We start from the raw sequence: 22139 nt of genomic DNA, 5'->3' as shown, positions 1-22139 counted from the left end.
AGGTGATGGTGCCTTTTGTAATCCTGTTGGCTGCTGTGCCCACAGCCCCCGTGGCATACATCGTGGCCTTTGTGTCTGGCGTGAGCATTGCTTTGTCCTTGCTGCTACCCTGGTAGGCTGCGCGAGGGGAAGGGAACGTGGGAGCTTCATGTCCTTCCTGATGCGTCTGCCCTCCTTCATGTCAACCTGGTGCCCGGCCCCTCATGCCCAGCCTGTGCTGGGGAGCCACTCTCCCACTGGCAGGGATGGAGGCCACCCGCTCCGTCCTGGGAGCCCTCCTAAAAGAGCACCAGCAGCAGGCATGGTGGGCAGCCAGGGGTGGGGGTGTAGAGGTGCGGGTGGAATGCCAACACACAGTGCCTGGCTCTCTGTGGTCCAGTCCTGGCCCTGGGTAGTGAGGACTCAGGGATGACCCTGACTTGGTCTCTGCCCCCAGAGAGCTTGCAGGCTGGTGGCTGTCCAGGGGGGTCAGGGGGATAACTCTGCAGCCCCCTCCCCCAGGTCCATGCTCCCAGACGTGGTGGATGACTTCCAGCTGCAGCACCAGCACGGCCCCGGCATAGAGACCATCTTCTACTCGTCCTACGTCTTCTTCACTAAGCTCTCGGGCGCAGGGGCCCTGGGCATCTCCACGCTCAGTCTTGAGTGAGTCCCAGAGCTGGGCTGTGGCGGAGGCACAAAAGACCAGCTGGGTGGGAGGAGGGCAGAGTCCCCCACCCCAGCCAGCCCGGGGACCGGGGACTGAGCTCTGCTCTTTGGAAAGTGCGGGGCAGACACCTCCTCAGCTGGCTCTGGGAATGTGACTGAAAGTGCCTTTCTTGAGGGCCATAGCCTCAGCCCGCCACATTCTCACTTCTCTCTGAACTCCTTCCTGACCAGCCCATTCCCTCAACACTCCCTTCCAGCCTGGCTAGGCTGATCTGGCCAGGAAATGAATCCAAGTTTCAGGAGAGTGTGGAGGTGGGGGATCTGGGACCCCTCCCCCAGGGAGCCAGGCTCGGGAGGGTCTGGGCTGGATGATGGGATGGTGTTTCTCCAGGTTTGCGGGGTATGAGGCAGGAGCCTGCAAGCAAGCAGAGCAGGTGGTGGTGACCCTCAAGGTCCTCATCGGTGCTGTGCCCACCTGCATGATCCTCACCGGTCTTTGCATCCTCATGGTGGGTCCTGGTCCAAAGGTGCCAAGCCAGGACTCCTCTCACCAGCTGAGCCTTCGAAGGTGGGCACCCCATGCACACGGGTACACACAGACAGCTACCAGCACCCCCGGAGGCACATAGAAGTGTGCCGATGTGAGACCAACCAGGCTGCAGGTCCCCCGGCGGTGCTTACACCACTGAACAATCCTGCCTTTGGAGACTCTGCCTTAGCTTCAGTGACGCCATCTAAATTTTCTTCTGCTGCTCAGTCTCCCTCCTTGATAACCAGTAGGATGGTGGTATGGGAGGGCTCCCTTGTTCACCCCTATTCCTTCTGCTCTCCATAATCCCGGGCACCTCTTCCACTTGCTTGACCCCGAGCACCTCTTGTGCTTGCTGTCCTCCTGCCAACCCTACCACCCCACTCCCATACTGCCTTCAAGTTCCAGATCCACACCTCTGGCTCTCATTTGGATATCTCCACCTGACGTCCCACAACCATGGCAGTCAGTCTTAATGATCCCCCAAAGGAATTCATGGTCTTGTCCCAGTCAGCTCCACCACCCTCCTGTCTGGGAGCCGAAACCCGGAGATGGATGATCATCTTCCACTCCTCCCCCGACAGGCTGTGCTGAGAGCTCTCTGAGCCTTGCCCTTCCCCCTCCCAGAGCACTGGTTCCACTGCAGAGTCGGATCTGCTCACTGTCCGGCTTTCCCCGTAGACTGTGGAGACCTTGAGGCTATGTCTTTGTGTTTATTCATTTTTATGTCCTAAGAGCCTAGCACAGTGCCCGAGACCAAGCAGGTGCTGCAGTATCAACATGGTGCTGCAGACTTTCATGAGCACGTGTCCACATCTTTGCAGATGCTCATGCACTCACATGTACACACAGAGGACCACACAGGGGAGACAGGAAGTGACATCATCCATCCCTCATCCCTCAGCATGGCTGGTCTCAAGACTCCAGTCAAGTAATACTGACCTCATGTGCTACACTCAGGGAGTGACACACAGCTGCTTGATGGGACTTGGGGAAACAGGCTTGTGGCTTTGTTCACGCAGGGTTGGGGGTGTGTGTGAGGGGAGGAGTTGCTAGGAAGACAAGGAACAGCCACTGACACCTCCACGGGGCCTGGCAGGGCAGAGACCCCACCCTCCCTCATCCTCTTGGGCTTCTTCCCTTCCCGCAGGAGGACCAGCTACAGCCTCGCTGCAAGTTAAAGCTTCGTGAGCCCAACAGCAGGAGCCCGCATCGTCTGGGCTCGAAGTCCCCCTCTCTTCTCAGCCGTTTAGAACCCCCACTTCGCAGCGTGCACGTGACCTTTTCCCTGGGATATGGAGCCTTCAGTGACCTCTCCAGAAGGGACTGGGCCTGGGTTCCACCTGTCTTTTTCTTACCTGTTGACCACAGACCATTTCAGATAAACCTGTGCCCCTGACTACCTGGCTCCAGGTGACGTTTGACCTGGAAAGCATCCCAATAGCAGCTTGTCCTGAAAAAAAGGAAGCCTCGGCCAGCCTGGCCTGCAGACTCCCCAACAACCTGCTGCCTGACAGGACAGACACACAGACAGACCCTTTGTTCTTCCTGATGCCACAGTGGACATCTGAGAGACTGACAGACGTCACATGAATGGGCAGAGTGGGGACAGATGGGCAGGCTGGGGGTGTTGTTAGGACAGACAGATGCAGGGCGGCCAGCAGACCCCAGGGGGAGAGAAGGGGACAGCAGTGGGGATGAGAAGGCGGAGCAGGGCACGGGGTGTTCTCGAACCTCTCTCTCTGTCAGGTTGATGACTGTTCCCAGAGGTGGGCACAGACTGTCCAGCCACCAGAGATGGATCATTTTCATGAACAGTCGTTATTTTTGTGGGAATATTTTTTTCTGAACTTTTATAAAAAGTACAGGAACCACCATTTTCTAGAAGCCGTATCTTTGGAAACGATCCACTGAGGTTTATTTTTTTCAAAAAACAAAAAAACCACATTAAAAGGTTTGTCTTCTACTGAGTCAGTAAAGTGTGATGGTGGACGGCCCTCCATCATCCCTCGGCCCAGGGCTAGGCTCCCTTCCACTTCCTCTTCGGGCCTTTGGCGGCCTCTTAGGTGAGAGACCCCGTAGGCTGCCAGAACTCAGACTCACGCACAGAGATGCTCGTCTGAGCTCGGTTTAAGCCTCTGGCTTCCTCCACAGAGAGGGAGCTGACCTCCCAGTGAGAGCGCAGAATGTTAACAGTATTACATATGTCCTTATTTTCCCCCATCGACCCCCTCCAGCCCATCCCCGTGCCCCCCCCCCTTACCACCCCTGTCTGCGTCCATGGGTTATGCATATATGCATACAAGGTCTTTGGTTGATTACCTCCCACCCACCCACCCTCCCCCACCTTCCCTCCAAGATTCCGTACTCTGTTCCATGCTTCCATGTCTCTGGATCCATTCGGTTCATCAGTTTATTTTGTTAATTAGATTCCATATGAATGAGATCATGTGATACTTGTCTTTCTCTGACTTATTTCACTTAGCATAATACTCTTCAGGTCCCTCCACACTGTCTCAAAGGGTAAGAGATTCTTCTTTTTTTACTGCTGCATAGTATTCCAGACGGTATAAATGAACCTCAACTTTTTTATCCACTCATCTACTAATGACGTGCCACATTTTATATCACCTACATTTCCCAGGGTGCAGTCTCAAGGAGCAGCTATACAGCAGCAGGGAACAGCTCTGGGGGTCAGGGGTTAGATCTCAGAGATAGGGCCATCGTGGGCTGGCCAAAAGGTATCCTACCGTTTCTCCCTCACAGCCACCCTATGAAGCGGGAACTAGTGTTCTCTTATTCAGATGAGGAAACAGGCTTAGAGAGCTTAAGCCAGTGATTCCCAAAGTGGGCGCTACCGCCCCCTGGTGGGCGCTGCAGCAATCCAGGGGGGCGGTGATGGCCACAGGTGCATTTGGGGGCGATGAGTAACTGCTATTAAAATTTTAAAAAAATTAATTTCCAGGGGCTGAGTAATATTTTTTCTGGAAAGGGGGCGGTAGGCCAAATAAGCTTGGGAACCACTGGCTTAAGCCACTTGTCTAAGGCGGTGGTAGAGATGGTCTTGAACCTAATATAGTTCTTAAATTAGGTGGTTGGTGGTTCATTTTATTATTAAGCCTTCCTATAATTTATATCTATCACATGTATCAAATATCCAAATTTTAGAAAAATTTGGGCACAAAATGGGATTTGTAAATGACTTTCCTTATGTAAAATATTCTCAATATAACATTAAACAATTTATTTTATTTTTAAAATATATTTTTATTGATTTTAGAGAGGGAGAGGGAGATAGAAACATTAATGATGAGAGAGAATCATTGATTGGCTACCTCCTGCATGATTGGAGATCAAGCCGGCAACCTGAGCATGTGCCCTGACCAGGAATCGAACGGGACCTCCTGGTTCATAGATCGATGCCCAACCACTGAGCCACTGCGGTCAGGCTAAATAATTTAAAGAAATTAGCTCTTCTCTCCCTGTCTCCAAAAGCAGCAAATGCTGGATTATCTTCTATTGTTCCAATGACTATAATAATAGCAGAGGCAAAGGAAATATATTTTGTATGAGAGTTGTCATGGAATCAGATTTGTTGTGAAGAACTAAAGAATTTATATTCGGAACTATCTGAGCTAGAAATATTCTGTGGCAAGTATAATGGGGAAACTGAGACAGAAAGCTGAACAAACTGGTCCCAACAAGATAATAAATCACAAGGTCTTATCTTCCCTAACCAGGGACACTTAGGAGCAAATGGTTTAAACATTCCAGACCACTTAGGGGCAGACCCCATGCTGTCCGGGTCCCTCTTTGGTGACATTCTTTGAGGGTGAAACGGACAAGAGAATGACTCTGATTAATCAGCATATTAAAGGACACACCTGCAAAGCTGAATATTCTATTGAGATCCTCCTGAGACCTCTGCCAAAATCCCCTTTAGAAACAGGTTAAGAATCCCTAAGACAAGCCAGTGCGGGCTCTCTCTGGAGCACACACTTGCCTTTCTTCCCTCTGAGGTGTGCATCTTTACTTTTCTCTCCCAAACTCTAACGGTCTCCACGAGCCTTGCAACCAGGGGAGCAGCAGGCAGTGGCAGCTTGTCCCAGGCTAACCCCCTGAACCTGTGTCCAAGACCCCTTTACGCTGATAGCATCCCCATCTCAGCTCACTTCTGCCACTGGGGCTTTCACTTCTCAGTGAGTCCACACAGCCCAGCGTGGCCCACTTCTTTCCCATAATGTTTCTAAGGAGCCAGAGCAGAGCACTGCCTAGGCTCCCTTCTGCTGCTGCTTCTATCCTAGGCTCTTTCTTTGTTTCACTGTCCCCAACTGTAATACATCTACTCTCAAAATCACCTGAACTCTTACTGTGAAATCCTTCCTGCACGAAGTCAAGAACCCACACACTACCAGCCGCCCAAGGCAGACCTGCTCCGGGCCATGTTCCTTTCTGGTGACGTGTCCACCAGAGGAAGAAATACACACAACATACACATACATAAAATCAAGAATATTTCTGTATAACAGCAATGATCACAAAGAAAATACCATCAAAACATTCACAACAGCTGCATCAACCATGAGTGATTTTATTGAAGATTGACCAGTGAAACGCTGACTGTAACATACACCTTGAGGCACCTACCTTGAACTTACTATGGGGTCCCCCAACCCCCTCGTTAGGCTTCACAGTCTGTGCTTTCATCCCACCCAGAAAATGGAGCCAGGCCTCAGACTGTCCTCAGGCATTGCTCTCAGGCAACTGAGTACAGACAAGTGGCCTCCTCTTCCATTATCCCACCAGCTCTCTAATGCATCTGAACCACAAAATGGGCCCTTGCTTCTTTCCTATCCCAGCTCCATCTTCATAAACTGTAACAGACAGGAGTCCCCAAGGGTGCAAAATATTTCTTTCCAGATAATTTTAAAGGCAATGGAAAAAAATGACCATGTGCTAATGGAGCTTCTATGGCTGAAACAAGGGTCTGCAGATGTGATGACTAGCCACACAGACCGACTGGTTATGCTGCAGTAAATGAAATTTATAACGTGCTCGAAGGCAGTAAGAAATGCTGTGTTTATCTAGAGTTGGGCTCAGGGCTCTTTCCACTATACTAAGCTGGCCCTTTAGCCCTTATTTATAACTGGTACTTTTTAGGGCTTATCCCAGATTCAGTGAAATTTCCAACTTTCTGAAATATTTTCTCTCACAGACTCTATGCTAGTCTCTAAAACTTGACTAAAGGAAAAGAAAAACACCAAAATTAAAGTTACAATTTAAGCCCTAACCAGTTTGGCTCAGTGGATAGAGCATCGGCCTGCGGACTGAAGGGTCCCAGGTTCGATTCCGGTCAAGGGCATGTACCTTGGTTGCAGGCACATCCCCAGTAAGGGGTATGCACGAGGCAGCTGATCGATGTTTCTAACTATCCCTCTCCCTTCCTCTCTGTAAAAAAATCAATAAAATATATATTTTTAAAAAAATAAATAAATAAAGTTACAATTTAAGAGCTGAGGCCGACAGCAGGAGAGGATTTTCCTGGAAGGCTTACTGCTAGAATCTCTAGTGGTTCCAGGCGACCTGCAGCTTCCCCCGAGTCAGAGGGCCCAGTTCTCCTTCAGAGAGCAAAAAAAAACAAAAACTCAAGGAGCATCTGTTAAAAAGAAAAACTCTTTTGCATACAAACAGGAAAATCAGAAATTCTCCAGTAGAAACGAGGGAATGATGGCATCTGAGGGTCTGGTCCAAGAAGAGACAAAAGTCCTGAAACTTAAGACAAAAATGGCTGATAAAGAAAATGTCCATAGACCTACAAGGAGCAAAAATAATGTAACAATGGGAAAAAATTGTATTCCGTTAAAACCTTCTAATGAATTAACCAATTCAACTATAGCCACTGATATATATAACTTGGAGAATAATAATCAAACTCTGCAGTTGTTACCAATTACAAATGATCGCCAAGGTCAACATATGACATTAAGCCAAGCGTTTCACATTAAAAACAATAATAAAAAGAAACAAGTGACTACAGAAAAGCCAAAGCAAGATGCTAACGTGCTCAAGAAACCTGTGCTTGGATCTTATCGTGGCCACACTGTTCAATCTAAGGTTCATTCATTTAGAAAGCCTGTACAAGTCAAAGATGAGCATTCTGCAATAACAAAGAAACTTTCAACTCCTATCTCTAAGGCCGCAAAACCTCAGCCTATCAACACCAGCAGTGTAACAGCAAAAAGTCACAGAGCCTCAAAGATGATGACTACGACTACATTTGTGAGGGTTACATCTCAGAATGAACAACTTTTATGTCCTCCTATTAGAAGTCACCACAGTAATACTCATAATACCCAGGAAACAAGGCATTGCCAATGTTACATTCGGAAAGGGTCTCATGAGAAAGAATTACTACAATTAAATACAGTTTTATCTAGTGTCAACACCATTTCTTCTCAGGAAGTAAAAAGAAATAAGACAGTATCAAGAAGCATCACATCTGAAATGATAGCCAGACCTGCTTCATCTTCTAATATCAAACAGATAGAAAAGTAAAAAACCACTGAGTAGTGCAGACATACTACAGCAAAAGCAACTATCAATAGAAGGGCTCAGCCCAAAAAGAAAAAAAAAAAAAGGAGAAGGGCTCAGCCCAAAGAAACCGCAGAAGAAAGAAAAGCTCGTCTGAGTGGAGAGCTAGCAAAGGAAAAATGTTGAAAAGGCCTCCTAGCTCAGTAATAACCCAGCCTGAAGCTGAAGGACAGAATGAAAAACCAGTTGGGTCATTTTGGACTACCCTTGGAGAAGGAGAAGAACAAAGATTATTTACTGAAAAAGTAAACAAGACATTTTCTGAATGCCTAAACCTGATTAATGAGGGATGCCCCAAAGAAGAAGTATTAAACATACTGAATGACCTGATTAAAAATATTCCAGATGCCAAAACACTTGTTAAGTATTGGATATGCCTTGCACGTGTTGAACCACTCACAAGTTCTATTGAAAATATTATCTCAATCTTTGAGAAGGCCATTCTGGCAGGAGCTCAGCCTATTGAAGAAATGCGACATGCAATTGCAGATATTCTAACAATGAAGAGTCAAGAAAAAGTTAAATTTGGAGAAAATCTTGAGGAGGCTTGTGCAACCAAGGAAAAAATCCAAGAAGTCAACATTGAAGATATTGGTGTTAATCTAGAGTCAGGAAAACCTGAAATGGAAAATAAACATCATAGAAATGTGGTATTTCAAGATTGTAAAAAAGAGCAAGTACACAAAACAAAAGATCCAACCAATGATGTTAAAACCCCCAACACAGAAACTAGGGAGGGTTGCTTAATTAAATATAATGTGTCTACTACACCACGCCTTAGACCTCGCCTGTTCTTGGCATTGTACTAGTAACATCAGCACACACCCAAGAGGGGTCTAGAAGGGTCAAAGCACTGAAATGTCCTTTGACATCTGCCCAGGGCCAGTTTTTAGGAGGATCCGGACCTTCGTCAGCCAGAATTTTCTAGGGAAGCAATAGAGTTAGGTTTACATTCTGGGAGGTCCATCCTGTTCTAGGGAGCAGAGCGGGGGAGGGAGGTAGCAGTCAGTGGCTTTTTATCTTCCTTTGAGCTCTGTAGATTTCTGCTGGTTTGGGCTAAGAAGAATATGCTGGAGGATATGCACTCCTTATCCTCATCTTTAAGCCAAGAGAAAGATCTATCACAGTGCTGAGGTACCTTTTAAGTGCTTCTAAGAGAGCTTTAACACAGCTCTGGGCTGGGACAGAAAGCCTCAGAGAAACCATAAAACACAATCCACAGGGCACCATTACATTGTCTTGTTCTGGGAATTCCGCCTTCAGACAAAACCACACCTCATGAATACATAAGCAAGCACTTTCTGAGCCAGCTAACAAAGGCTGCGCTCCGAGCGTGAGCCTCATTCTGGGGAAGATGGAGAAGGGGCCGAGCCAACCAGGCAAGTGCTTCACCTGTGTGTGACAGTGTGAGAGGGGAGAGCCCACAGTGGAAAACAGATCTTGTTTGTAATGGTCTCATCTGAAAAGCTATGCAGCAAATACTCTACAAACAAGTATCAGCCTAGATGGTTGGAATAGCTGGTGGCATCTAAACGCTGGGCTGTATGTTCTCCGAAGACTTCAAGACAAGGACCAGAATCAAGACTCTGAGACAAAGAGTCTCTGAAGATGTTTGACCTGGAGCCGCCATCTCTTACGAGTATTTCCTGTTTGGCTGTAAAAGTTAATGGGATGAAGCCTTCACTATCAGCAGGGAGAAGGATCCAGCGGGAGTCTGCAAAGTAAAATGAACACATAGGCAATTTAGGATATTTCATCTTATTCCACAAGGAAAAACAACAAATATGACTTTTTTGGGGGAAGAATTCAGTAGCTGATAATATTAAACCTGATCATAAGACTTTAGAGAATGGGGAGATGGAAGGACTGTTACGGAGGGTCTGGTAATATGGCAGGAAGAGGATGTTGAGGACTTAGGCAGAGCTAAAGGACATACACTTTTCACTCTGGCTGGGCATTTATTACTCAGTGGTATGCATCTGGGCTTCTGCCTGCACACACGTTAGGGGTTGTGTGTGGAGTGTCCCTACCTTACCTACATGCTCTTAATCAGTTTCTCCAGAAAATATGCGAGGTTGGGAACAGCCACTCTTATGGAGGAACCTTCTCTACTCTTTAGATCCATACCAACCTCTGGACACCCAAGGAGGCAAAAATGACTAGAGCTAGACTAGAATGGCCCAGAAAATCCTGAATGGCTAGTTCCAGGATAGCCGAGGGCCATCAGCATGCCTGGACCTTCTCTGGCTCTTTCAAGTCTATGGTGTCTTAACCTTTTGACCTTGTAATTTCACTTCTGAAAATCTATACTTTACAAAAACAACACGTAAAATAGAGAGGTTTTCATTAATGTTATTTATAATGGGCCACCACTGGAACCCACCAAAATGTCAAAGAAAATATAGCAGCCCAGCTAGTGTTGCTCAGTGGTTGAGTGTCGACCTATGAGCCTGGAGGTCATAGTTCAATTCCCGGTCAGGGCACATGCCCAGGTTGCAGCCTCGATCCCCAGTGTGGGGCCGTGCAGGAAGCAGCCAATCAATGATTCTCTCTCATCACTGATGTTTTTCTCTCTCTCTCTCCGTTTCCCTTCCTCTCTGAAATCAATAAAAACATATTAAAAAAAGAAAAAAATATATATATAGTCCTAGCTGGTTTGGCTTAGTGGATAGAGCGTCAGCCTGCGGACTGAAGGCTCCCGGGTTCGATTCCAGTCAAGTGCCTAAGAAAACCAAAACCTGATGGAATGTGGGCATGACTCAGTCCCTCACCATCCAGAAGCGTCCCTCATGTCCATATGTTTGCTGCACATTAAAACAACCCCTTTCAGAAATATTCTGCAATGTTGCTATGATCTTCATGTTCTAGTGCAACAGGTTTATATGAGGTTTTTATGTGATTTCCTTGCAGTTGTTATACAGGGTGGGGCAAAAGTAGGTTTATAGCTATGATTACTCAACACAATTTATTCTTGTATTATTACTTATTAATTATTGCATTATTTTCAATACGACCAACTGAAAACCTACTTTTGCCCCACCCTGTATATGGCTTTGTAACTTTTTTCTAGTTTTTCATGTATACAGTTAGGTTTTTCAGCTAGGCTATAAGTTCCTTAGGGCAGAACACATATTTTCCATATGTCTGGTGTAACAGGCCTGGGTATACAGCAGGCAATTAATAATAGTTGTTAATTATCTAGAGATTCATGGAATGATCAGTACACATCATTTTCATTACCAGTGAAAGTAACAAAACAGATGGTGGAAGGAGGGGTGCTGGGCAGGGTTGATTTCTGGATTTTACCTACCATGCAGCATTTCAACAAGAGTGAGGCCGAAAGTCTGCTGCACTGTGCTGAGCCTCAGTTTGCCGTGGCAGAGAAGCACGTCTCTTTTTTCAACAACAGATTCTACAGAATAATGTTTCTTCAAATACAAAAAAAAAGTTGTTAAGCCAATTGCAGAAGCAATGGAGTTAACATTTCTTTAGAAAGTGTAAATAGTTTTTTAAAATCCTTATCTAGTACCACTATCAATTAGACTTCAGTTTTATATCAGGAGCTTTTTGCTCTATTATTTAACACAACTAAAGGGTCAGAACAAAACACAACCCCTAATTTACTTTTCCTAGAACTTTATCACTAGGAACTGGCTGTCCTAGGATCTGACTAATAACACTACAGATGATGGACGGCAGCCTAAGAGACACAATCTGATGGTGAGGAACAGGTGCCTGGCTATTTTAGGTATAACTCACAAAACTTAATGCTCTCTTTATTGGGGGGAAAAATGCCAAGAAAGACTGCCCTAAGGATTTGCACAAGTAAACAAACTGGTCAAAATTCACTTCCAAATAAAAATGACTATTAAATTTTAAAGTCTTATTAAACATTAATTCATCTTTAAAATTGGTTTCAAATATCCCTAGATAAAGAAAATATAAAATAATTACAGCTCTAATTTAAGATATATTAAGAGTCCAAAGGTATAATCATAAAATAAAAAATATAACTTCTAATTATGTTATTTGCAACAATAACTTCCTGTAAGCATTTGAAGAAGAGTTTTATTAGCAAGTTATGTATCTAACTTATTTTGTTGTTAAAATTATTACTACTCATTTTCTGACTACTGAGAAATATAATTTCAACGATGGAAGATAAACTGTACTACATTGGTGGAAGAATAAACAACTAAAAGAGCATGTCTACTATTAACATTTTAAATATTAATAAATTATAAAGGCCAGAAGCAACTAATCATTTATTTGAACTCTATAAAAAATGTCACTTTGGAAATTACAGGAGAAACTCTTCCTTGCTACTGATTATTTTGCCTTTTTTCTCTCACTTTTCTCATTACAAAAGGGATATATCCTCAATATAGAGTAAAACATAAATTTATAATGTGGAAAGTAAAGTCCCCTCCAGAGGTAATTATTGATAACAGCTTGGTTCAATCAGTTCATTATAAACTGTGAAACTGAAGAACTGAAAAGGCAAAATACCCCATATTTCTTTTACTCAAAATATACAGAATTTCACATTTACAAATGTTTACAAAAGAAAAAAATATGTTATTATTTGGTAGAAGAAATATAGACTTACTTAAAACTAACTCTGTGATTTTCTCTAAGGGTTCAATTATGAAGAATTTTTACTTTCAACATTAATTATTCCTATATTGATTACATTCCCTTTCTCCCCCCAGTGAACACATATTACTTTTGTAATTAGGAAAAAAAAAATACTGTGCAGATGTAGAAAAAGAAAAAAGCTCTATATGCTGATATGGAGAATTCTTTTTAAAAAAAAAATATTTTTATTGATTTCAGAGAGGATGGGAGAGGGAGAGAGAGATAGAAACAGCCATGATGAGAGAGAATCATGGATCAGCTGCCTCCTGCATGCCTCCTACTGGGGATCGAGCCCACAACCCAAGCATGTGCCCTTGACCGGAATTGAACCTAGGACCCTTCAGTCCACAGGCTGACACTCTATCCACTGAGCCAAACCGGCTAGGGCGATATGGAGAATTCTTGAGGATATATTATTAAATGGAAAAAGAAAGATTCAAAACACTGGATATAATGCCTTACACTTTGTGTAAAAGAGGAAATAAAAATATATAGTGTCCTGGACAGTTTGGCTCAGTGGATAGAGAGCGTCGGCCCACAGACTGAAAAAAAGGGTCCCAGGTTCAATTCTGGTCAGGGGCGTGTACCTTGGTTGCAGGCTCGATCCTCAGTGGGGGGCATGCAGGAGGCAGCTGATAGATGTTTCTCTCTCATCCATGTTTCTAACTCTATCCCTCTTCCCCTCCTCTCTGTAAGAAATCAATAAAATATATTTAAAAACATATATATAGTAATATCTGCTAGTATCTGCATAAATAAAAATAAAAATGTTAACTATAGGAGGTCAGGGAAACAGATTGCAGAGATGGGGTGAGAGTAAGACTTCCCAGTATATATCTATCTTTTTATTAAATTCTGTTTTCCTTTTTAAACAAGGTAAATGAATTAACTATTCAAAAAGAGGAAAAAGGGGGGATAAAAAAAGAAAAAGAAGGGAGGAGAATTTTTAAAAAGCGGAAGAAAAAATCCAATCTAAATCTCACATTTATAAATACTATTTAAAAACTAAAAAACTTTTTTACAGAAAACTTCAGATATTTATATAAAACCATTTAAATAACTATTTTAGCTAAAGACAATGTAACAAAAATTCTCTCAAAAATCTGGAATTGAGATGTCAAATGTTTATAAACATGTGTCTCAATGAGCTTTGGTACATGATATAACTAAGATTCTTAATGTGGTTGTGAAATTAATTTGAAAAACAATTAAATCAGTGATTTAAATTATTTTCAGCTAGTTTGTGATTTATCTGGTTTTAAGGAGAATTGGGGAAATCTGAATAAGGACTAGGTATTAAATGATAATAGTAACTATTGTTAATGTTATCACATGTGATCATGGGATTGTAGTTATTGAAGCAAATGTGTTTGTATTTTTCAGCATCCTGAAATACCTAAGTGAAAGACATATATTTACTTAAACTATTTTAGAAAACAACAAAAAAGCAATATGGCAAAATGTTAACTGTTATGTTTAGGAACTACAGGATTTCATTATGTAGTCTTCCTATGTGTTTACACTTTTTAAAATAAAGATGTGTTGAAATTTTCATAAAAAATGGAATTGTTTAAATTACTCTTTGGTTCTTTTAAAACTTACATCCCTGAGTTGGCCACCAAACAGCTTCTTGTTTTCAGAAAGGAAAAAAAATTAAAATATTACTCTTTGCCCATTATTTCAGTCATAATTTTACATATATTGATCATTGATTTCAATACCAATTTTCTGCAAGTATCTTTTTTTTAAAAATATATTTATTGATTTTTTACAGAGAGGAAGGGACAGGGATAGAGAATTAGAAACATCGATGAGAGAGAAACATCGATCAGCTGCCTTCTGCACACCCCCCACTGGGGATGTGCCCGAAACCAAGGTACATGCCCTTGACCAGAATCGAACCTGGGACCCCTGAGTCCACAGGCTGACGCTCTATCCACTGAGCCAAACCGGTTAGAGCTGCAAGTATCTTTTAAAACGAAGATATATGTCTACAGTAATCAAATCAGCGTGATATGGATAAAGTTCTAGGTAAAGAGATCCACCCTCCAACAGTTGCAGTACGGAGAATCTAGAATTAGATACCAGTACAGATAAGTTTATATGTGATAAATATGGTAGACTCAGTTCAGTGGGATAAAGGTGAATTTTTAGTAATGTTGCTGACACAACTGGCTATCTAACTCTCAGAAAATAGAAGTGGCCCATACACAAAAATTTAATTAAAGATTGAAAATGTAAATGTAGGCCCTGGCCAGGTAGTTCTGTTGGTTTGATACCGGGTCAGGGCACATACAAGAAGCAACCAATTAATGCATAAATAAGTGGAACAACAAATCAATGTTCCTCTCTCTCTCAAATCAATTAAAAAACACAAATGTAAAAAGCAAAATAAATACTGCAAGGGCCCTGGCTGGTTTGCTCAGTGGATAGAGCCTCAGCCCTTGGACTGAAGGGTCCTGGGTTCGATTCCAGTCAAGGGCATGTACCTCGGTTGCAGGCTCGATCCCCAGCCTTGGTCAGGGTTCATGTGGGAGGCAACCAATAGGTGTCTCTCTCTCACATGGGTATTTCTCTTTCTCTTTCTCTGTCTCTCCCTCTCCCTTCCATGCTCTCTAAAAATCAATGGAAAAATATCCTCAAGCGAGGATTAAATAAATAAATAAATAAATAAATAGGTAAATAAATAAATAAATAAATAAAGTATATTGCAAGAAAATCTAGACATTACATGCATATTAATTTATATAATATACAAAAACTTCTTGTAAACTGATAACTCAATAGTGAAAAAATGAGCAATAGGTAACTCATTCATTGGCCCCAGAACATGAAGACATATGTACTCAAATTCACTAATAGTAAAGAAAAAAAGAAATTAATAAAAGTGAAATACTATTTCACATTTATCATATTCATGAGGATGTGAGGAAAAGGTTGCTGGTGAGCATGTAATGACACATTGTTAAGTAAAAATCTTTGAAAGGCAATCTGGCAAATTTTTTTTTAAAGTAGAAACATATATTCAAATTGCATTCCTGCTTCTGGGAACCAACCCAATAGAAACAAAAGTAGGAAAACAAATGGATACATACAAGAATACTATTGCAGCACTAAGCAACTGAAAACAAAGTGAATGTCCATCAACAGGGAACGCCTGAATAAACAGCATACTCTCAGCATGAAGTAAAGAGTACACCATATACCCTATTTCTATAAAACAATAACCACCCCTGAACCTATATATCACTTGTACCTATGTATCTATTTATGCAAAGGACTGTGTAAGATTATGAGTATGAATTACACTATGGAAGGATCCACATTAAGCTGCTAGTTAAGTGGGGAGGAGCAGAGGTCAGTTCCATAGGGAAGGAAAGTGTTCATGATAAAGCAGTGGTTCTCAACCTTCTGGCCCTTTAAATACAGTTCCTCATGTGACCCAACCATAAAATTATTTTCGTTGCTACTTCATAACTGTAATGTTGCTACTGTTATGAATCATAATGTAAATATCTGATATGCAGGATGGTCTTAGGTGACCCCTGTGAAAGGGTCGTTCGACCGCCAAAGGGGTCGCGACCCACAGGCTGAGAACCGCTGTGATAAAGTGACAGGATGCTATTTATGTAATACTACGTTTGCATATGCATGCATAAATAGATGCATTGACATTTCTTATAAATGGAAGAGGGTCTGCACTGCATAAGAAAAAAGTTTCACAATGAAACAGCACAACTAAAAAAAATTTTTTTCTAAATATGAACTGATAGAATAAGTGCAATCATTCATGTTTTCACACCATGCACATGATAAAAATCAGTGTATCCTGGTATGTGTGTCCATGTGGTTGGCAGGCAACCAACCTGTAAAGGTGTAACAGCTTGCCTGTAACATAACATGCCAAGTTCAATTTAAACACTATCTTTTGCAACCATTTTTCTGGCAGTGACTACTGGCTGCAGGAGCTTATGTACAGTGGTAGCTCCTGAAGGAGGAATTACCTGGTAAGAGATGTGGACGTAAGGCAGATCCTCAGAGAGCGGATACACTGGAGAGGACTTCTTTCCATTACGTAGGAAGTCTGTGAGTTCAGAGAGACTTCGCTGTACTTCCATCAGTTTCCTAGATAAAATTTCCAGTTCCTTAGAGAGCTGACAAGCTTCCTTTTCCCGCTGTAAGTTCTTTCTTGGAGGGAGATTAAGAGGGCCCAGGGTGCTGGTGAAGTCTGGTGTGCTGCTGGTTTTGGGCAGCGTCGCTGACCCGTCAACGGGCTCGGCCTCTCGAGTTTCCAGGGCTATGGAGTCATCACACACACTGGATGGAGGGCGTTTGATTTCTTTAATAAAAGTACTTCCAGGCCTTCCACCTTGACTACTGCTATTAGCTGTTAACAAGAGTCCTCTGTTTTGGTGACAAATATCTGGGGAAAGACTCTCAATTGGCTTTTTCCTCTCTGCTTTATTTAACAGAGCACTGAGGGTAGTATAGCCACTCTGGTTTTCGCTCACTGTTACTGGAAACTCCTCTTTCAACGTTACTTCTCTAACAGTCAAGCGAATGACATACTCATCAGACTTTGAAGAAGGGAGAAATGTCGAATCAGTGGATTTTTGTTTTCCAATCAAAATTAATAATAATTTATCTGTCAAGAAACATATGCCTTTTGGTCTCTCACCACTCTCTAATTGAATTTGCTGGATGTTTGGCATAACCGCTGGAATGACAGAATAGATAAAAATTATATTACAAGTATTGGAAGCCACGGCTACCACCTTTGCTTTCGGATTAAATGCTATTAGATCAGGAACCAGAATGCCTGGAATGGTGACTTTTTTGGCCTGGGTCACCACTTGCGCAAAGGTCACAAGAATCAAATGTGAAGAATCCAGATCGGTTCCTGCCAAGTAATTCTTTTTTCTTAGACAAATGAGGGCATTGCTCTCAGACTTAGATCCATTGAAACGTATATGAGTTAGATCCAGAGGATCTGAACGGGAAGAAAAGGGAGACACTGATGTGTCGGAATTTGTTCCACAAGAGGCTGCCCCTTTATCCACAGAGGGCATCTCATCAGAAACTGGTGACGTATACAGACAAGTGTCTTCACTGCTGGGTGGAACGCCAAATGTCTCAGATGCATTTAAGCCACAAATCTTCCCTATTGGAAGTTCAGTGGCTAGGACGACCTGTGAGTCCACAGCGGCCCCGATGGAGCGCACGTCGCTGAGCACATCCAATACTGGGCAGAAGGAGCACCGCTGAAGAGTCTTCTGAGCACTGTCCCAAATGTAAGAATGTAGGCTGCTGCCTACGGCCACCACCAGCCGCTGGCCATCCTGGGTCCAGCACGCACAGTGAATAAGGCCCTGGGCGCTGCTGTCCGCTTTCACTCGGGAACCATCACAGTGCACGTTATGGGCAATGGAGACATCCCGTGCAGTCAGCACCGTCAGAACAGCACTTTGTGGGTGCCACACACAGCCTTGGGGAAGGACAGGGCGCGGTTCTCTAATCTCACAGGTCTGAGACAGCAGCGGCTTGCTTGTTTCCGTGGTATTGGGACACAGCTGCCACACAGTGACATGCTGCTTGTGCTGGACAGCGAGCAGAGGGGGCGTGTCCGCTATCCCAGGTGGGGCCCACGACACCCCATACACATGCTCAAATTGCCCAATGACCTTCGAGTCCCCAAACTTGGCCTCTCCACGCTGAAGCTGCACATCAGTCAGGACTACCTGCTTCCCATCGGTCCAGACAAGGCCGTGAATTGGGTGTATTGCTTGATACAATGCATTCAGCCCACTTCTGAGAAGTTTTCCTTTTCCCAACTCCATCCTTTCTGATAAAGGTCATCTGAAATAATTAACAAGAAAAGCTACATCCTGAGACCGTAATCAGAGAAATCCAGAATATAGGACATGTTTCAAGACAACTGGCTTAGACATTTCACAGGTCAGTACTGTGAGAGGATAAAAGGATAGGAGGAGTGTGGCAGGTTCACAGAGACCACTGAGCCAAAACAAACAAATGCAACATATAATCTTCGGATCTTAAATTGAGGAAATAAAGTTTTCTACCCCCCCCCAAAAAAACTGGGGAAATTAGAATATGGAATGGATATTAGATAACATTGTAGAGTTAATAATTTTCCTAAGTGTGACCATGGTACTGTGGTTATGTAGGAAAATGTCTTTATTGTTAAGATAATGTATGTTGAAGTATTTGGGATAAAGTGTCATAATGCCTACAACTTGCTTTCAAATGCTTTAGAAAACAAACAAACCCCCCCCCCCAAAATATATATCAAAAAAGTATGTGTGTATATACTTGGTATATATAGAGAGAGCGAGCAAACTAAAGCAAATGTAGCAAAATGTTAATAATTGCTGAATTCAGATTGAGACTATGTCAGTATTCATAGGATTTTGAACTTTCAAGCTAGAAAAGTTTCAAATTAAAAAGTTGAGAAAAGTCTCCATCATCATCTAATTTCTATTCTCCTTTCACTGCCAATTCAATAAATGATATTCACGACTCAATGGCCTTTACCTCTATACTGAAATGACACTCAAAAGTCACTATTGCTCTTTCTACTTCATCATTTTCAAATAGCACTTAATTTTCAGAATAGTTTCACATTCCCGATTGCATTTGCTCCTTGCAACAATCCTTCACAATAATGTAAACTAGGCTAGGCAAGTATTACTTTCAAATTTTTCATTCTTAAGGTTTCCCCCCCAGACATTTAGATGACTAAAGTACATGCTCACTGCTATGAAATTCAAACAAACCAGAGGTGTCTAAAGTAAAACAAAATGTTTCCTCCAATTCCTCTTGAACACTGCCACCACCCCATCCCCCAAATCTTAAGTCCTTGAAAAAAAGCACTGTTAACAATTTGGTGTATAGCCTTTGAATCTGTTAAAGAAATATATGTATATTTCTTTATACATATATACGATTTTTTTAAAAATATATTTTATTGATTTTTTACAGAGGGGAAGGGAGAGAGATAGAGAGTCAGAAACATCGATGAGAGAGAAACATCGATCAGCCGCCTCCTGCACATCCCCCACCAGGGATGTGCCCGCAACCCAGGTACATGCCCTTGACCGGAATCGAACCTGGGACCTTTCAGTCCGCAGGCCGACGCTCTATCCACTGAGCCAAACCGGTTTCGGCCATATATACGATTTTATATGTGCTACATTTTTAAAATCCTCACTGGAGAATACGATTATTAATTTTTTAGAGAGAGGGGAAGGACAGGGAGAGGAAGAGAGAGGGAGTGGAGGAGAGAGGGAGAGAGAAACATTTATGTGAGAGGAACATCCATTGGTTGCCTTCTGTACCCGCAACCTAGGTATGTACAACCTTTTGGTGCATGAGACCAGTCCAACCAAATGAGCCACACTGTCCAGGACTAAATTTTTTCTTTTGGACAAAAATGGGGTATAAGTCAGAGTTCCCGGGTATTAACAACAGAAACCACTCTGGTTAACTTAAGCAAAATAAAATAAAATAATAATAATAATAAGCTCAAGAACCAGGCTCAGAAAACAGGCTGGTGGGCACGATAAACCACGGCTGCCCCTCCCTCTAGTCAGCTGAGACTCTAACTTCTCAGCAGCTGAGAATCAGCTTCACTGCCCGTTCACCGGATGGCAATTGCTTAACATTCAGAACTCCCGTAGGCTGCGCTCAGTTCACAGACCCTTTGCTCTAGCAACCAGGAGGGGGAGAGAGTCTCCCCACAAAAAGCCAAGAGGCCAAAAGTTGAAATGACCTTCAGGAGGCCTCCAATTATTTGGTATTTTGTAAAATATTTACACTCCCCCCCCTCCCCCCCACCAAGGCGCGTGGTCTTTGCCTTTCTCTCTCCTAAGCTCCAAGGGCCCTTCTCTTTTGCCTCTATAACTTGTCTCCTGAGCCCAGGCAGCCCAGCTGGCTCACCTTTTTATACCTGTTACTTTCTAAACAAACTGTCGCTTGTGTTTGGGGGAAAAAAGAATTAACACACAAGAAAGGTATATTCACACACAAAGAAAATTATGATTACACACCTCCAGACTTTACCATGCAGTTTTGGTTAAACTTTTTCAATCACACCGTGCAATTTTGTATCGCATTGTTGTTGTTTTTTTTCACTTAACATTATATATTAGCATCTTCCCATATTATTTAAAAGTTTTGTAAATTATCTTTATAGGCCACTTAATATTCACTCGGTGAAGGTGCATAATTTCCCTCACTGCGAGACACCGGATGTAGCCCACTTGAGCCTATCATAAATGACGCTTTATAAAGATCTTTATGCATAAAGCATTTTCTTCTTTTGGATGGTCACTTTAGGATATATTCCCTGAAATGTCACTCACGAGTCACGGGGAATATATTCACGCCTTTGGACGCACCCGCGGCTCCTCCGCATCCACTAACCCCCGCACGCCGGCCCCCACCGTTCTGCCCATCCTGCCCGCACGCCTGAGTGTCTTTCACCGTCTCCCACGGGCCAGCCCCTCCACCATCCACCCCGCCCACCCACAGGCTCCCCACACCCTCCAGGCTGGGCAACAGCGGACACAAAGCACCTTTGGACTCACTGCCCCGCAGTAAACCAGCTTCCCCGGAGCCGCCCCAACTCACCCAACGCGGTTCCAAAGTCCGCAGCGGGTACCGGAAGCATCGACTCCAAGGCCTCTGATAGGTGAGATGGTCGGGGAAAGCTCGGGAACGCCGCCAGCCTATTGGTTTTTATGTGTGTCGCGTTAGGAGAGGGTCTTTTCCACTGACCAATGAGCTCGGGCTTTGCCGCAGAGATCTCTGGGAGTTGTAGTCCAGGTGAAACTCCCGACTGTAAACCTCACGCAATTTCTCTTAAGAGGTTTAACGCCTTTCCCCACTTCTTATCGGTTCTCTTAGTCTAAGGAGTCCAGGGGCCCTAAAGTCAAGACGGTTTCTTAAGTTTTTTGGGGGATGTAGAGAGTCAGGGATGGGAAGGGGTTAAGGACCTATTTAAACTACAAAATTTCCTCAGAAAAATGTTGCGGGGGTTTGTTTTTCTTAAAAAATGTTTTTATCTGTACAGAAAATATTGTGCATTCCATTGAAGCCACTCCACTGACCTGTTCCAGTTACACACCCCTGTTCTATACGCACCCCAAAGTGTTGGCCCATGGCCATAGCCCATGGACTAATGTGTCACTAGGCTTCTTTGGACCGAGTTACACCCCTGGGAGAATGTGGGCCACACCTTGGAGCAGCCCGTGGGGGTTTCAGATCCTGAGCCTCACAGAACAGTTGATCCTCATCTTTCTTGGACAACACAGCCAACCCTCTTTCAAAGACGCCGATAGCCTGCCGGCTCCTCCGTAACCCCCGGGAGGATGGGGAAGAACACCGCCAGGGCCTCTCCGCACACCCTTGCTCAGGCTCTTCTCCCCAGGCCGACCTTGCAGCGCCACGTGTTAGAATCATACCTTCACATCATTGTTGGAACAATGTAGCCAAGAGTTAGAAACAAAAAAAAAATTTTTTTAAAAAATATTTTATTGATTTTTTACTGAGAGGAAGGGAGAGGGATAGAGAGTTAGAAACATCGATGAGAGAGAAACACCGATCAGCTGCCTCCTGCACACTCCCTACTGGGGATGTGCCCACAACCCAGGTACATGCACACCTCCTACTGGGGATGTGCCCACAACCCAGGTACATGCACACCTCCTACTGG

General features: G+C 43.5%; 2 protein-coding genes and 1 pseudogene across 3 annotated transcripts in view; 2 read left to right on the top strand and 1 right to left on the bottom strand.

The window, feature by feature from the left end:
• Window positions 1-3409, top strand: part of MFSD2B (major facilitator superfamily domain containing 2B) — a 10700-nt gene extending 7291 nt beyond the window's left edge. Inside the window, exons 6-9 of the mRNA XM_023756426.1 lie at window positions 3-112; window positions 502-645; window positions 1040-1216; window positions 2328-3409. Coding sequence (XP_023612194.1) covers window positions 3-112; window positions 502-645; window positions 1040-1216; window positions 2328-2358 — 462 coding nt within the window. The 3' untranslated portion in view covers window positions 2359-3409. The remainder of the gene's footprint in view (window positions 1-2; window positions 113-501; window positions 646-1039; window positions 1217-2327) is intronic.
• On the top strand, window positions 3162-8596 carry LOC102429602 (annotated as a pseudogene).
• WDCP (WD repeat and coiled coil containing) lies at window positions 6832-21158 on the bottom strand. 2 transcript variants are annotated; one of them, XM_014458356.2, is made up of 4 exons: window positions 21056-21158; window positions 16411-18262; window positions 11079-11196; window positions 6832-9482 (listed from the first exon to the last, which is right to left on the bottom strand). In XM_014458356.2, the coding sequence occupies exons 2-4, from the start codon at window positions 18241-18243 to the stop codon at window positions 9265-9267; spliced, it is 2169 nt and encodes a 722-aa protein (XP_014313842.1). In that variant the 5' UTR covers window positions 18244-18262; window positions 21056-21158; the 3' UTR covers window positions 6832-9264. The 2 variants fall into 2 exon arrangements, with proteins under 2 accessions (XP_014313842.1, XP_023612216.1); XM_023756448.1 differs by lacking the exon at window positions 21056-21158 and having other exon boundaries at window positions 16411-18555.
• Between the last annotated feature and the right edge of the window lie 981 nt (window positions 21159-22139).

Source organism: Myotis lucifugus, unplaced genomic scaffold, assembly GCF_000147115.1.
Source record: "Myotis lucifugus unplaced genomic scaffold, Myoluc2.0 scaffold_94, whole genome shotgun sequence".
Classification (NCBI taxonomy): domain Eukaryota; kingdom Metazoa; phylum Chordata; class Mammalia; order Chiroptera; family Vespertilionidae; genus Myotis; species Myotis lucifugus.
Note: the sequence above shows the minus strand (reverse complement) of the source record. Positions and strands in the feature narration are given on the sequence as shown.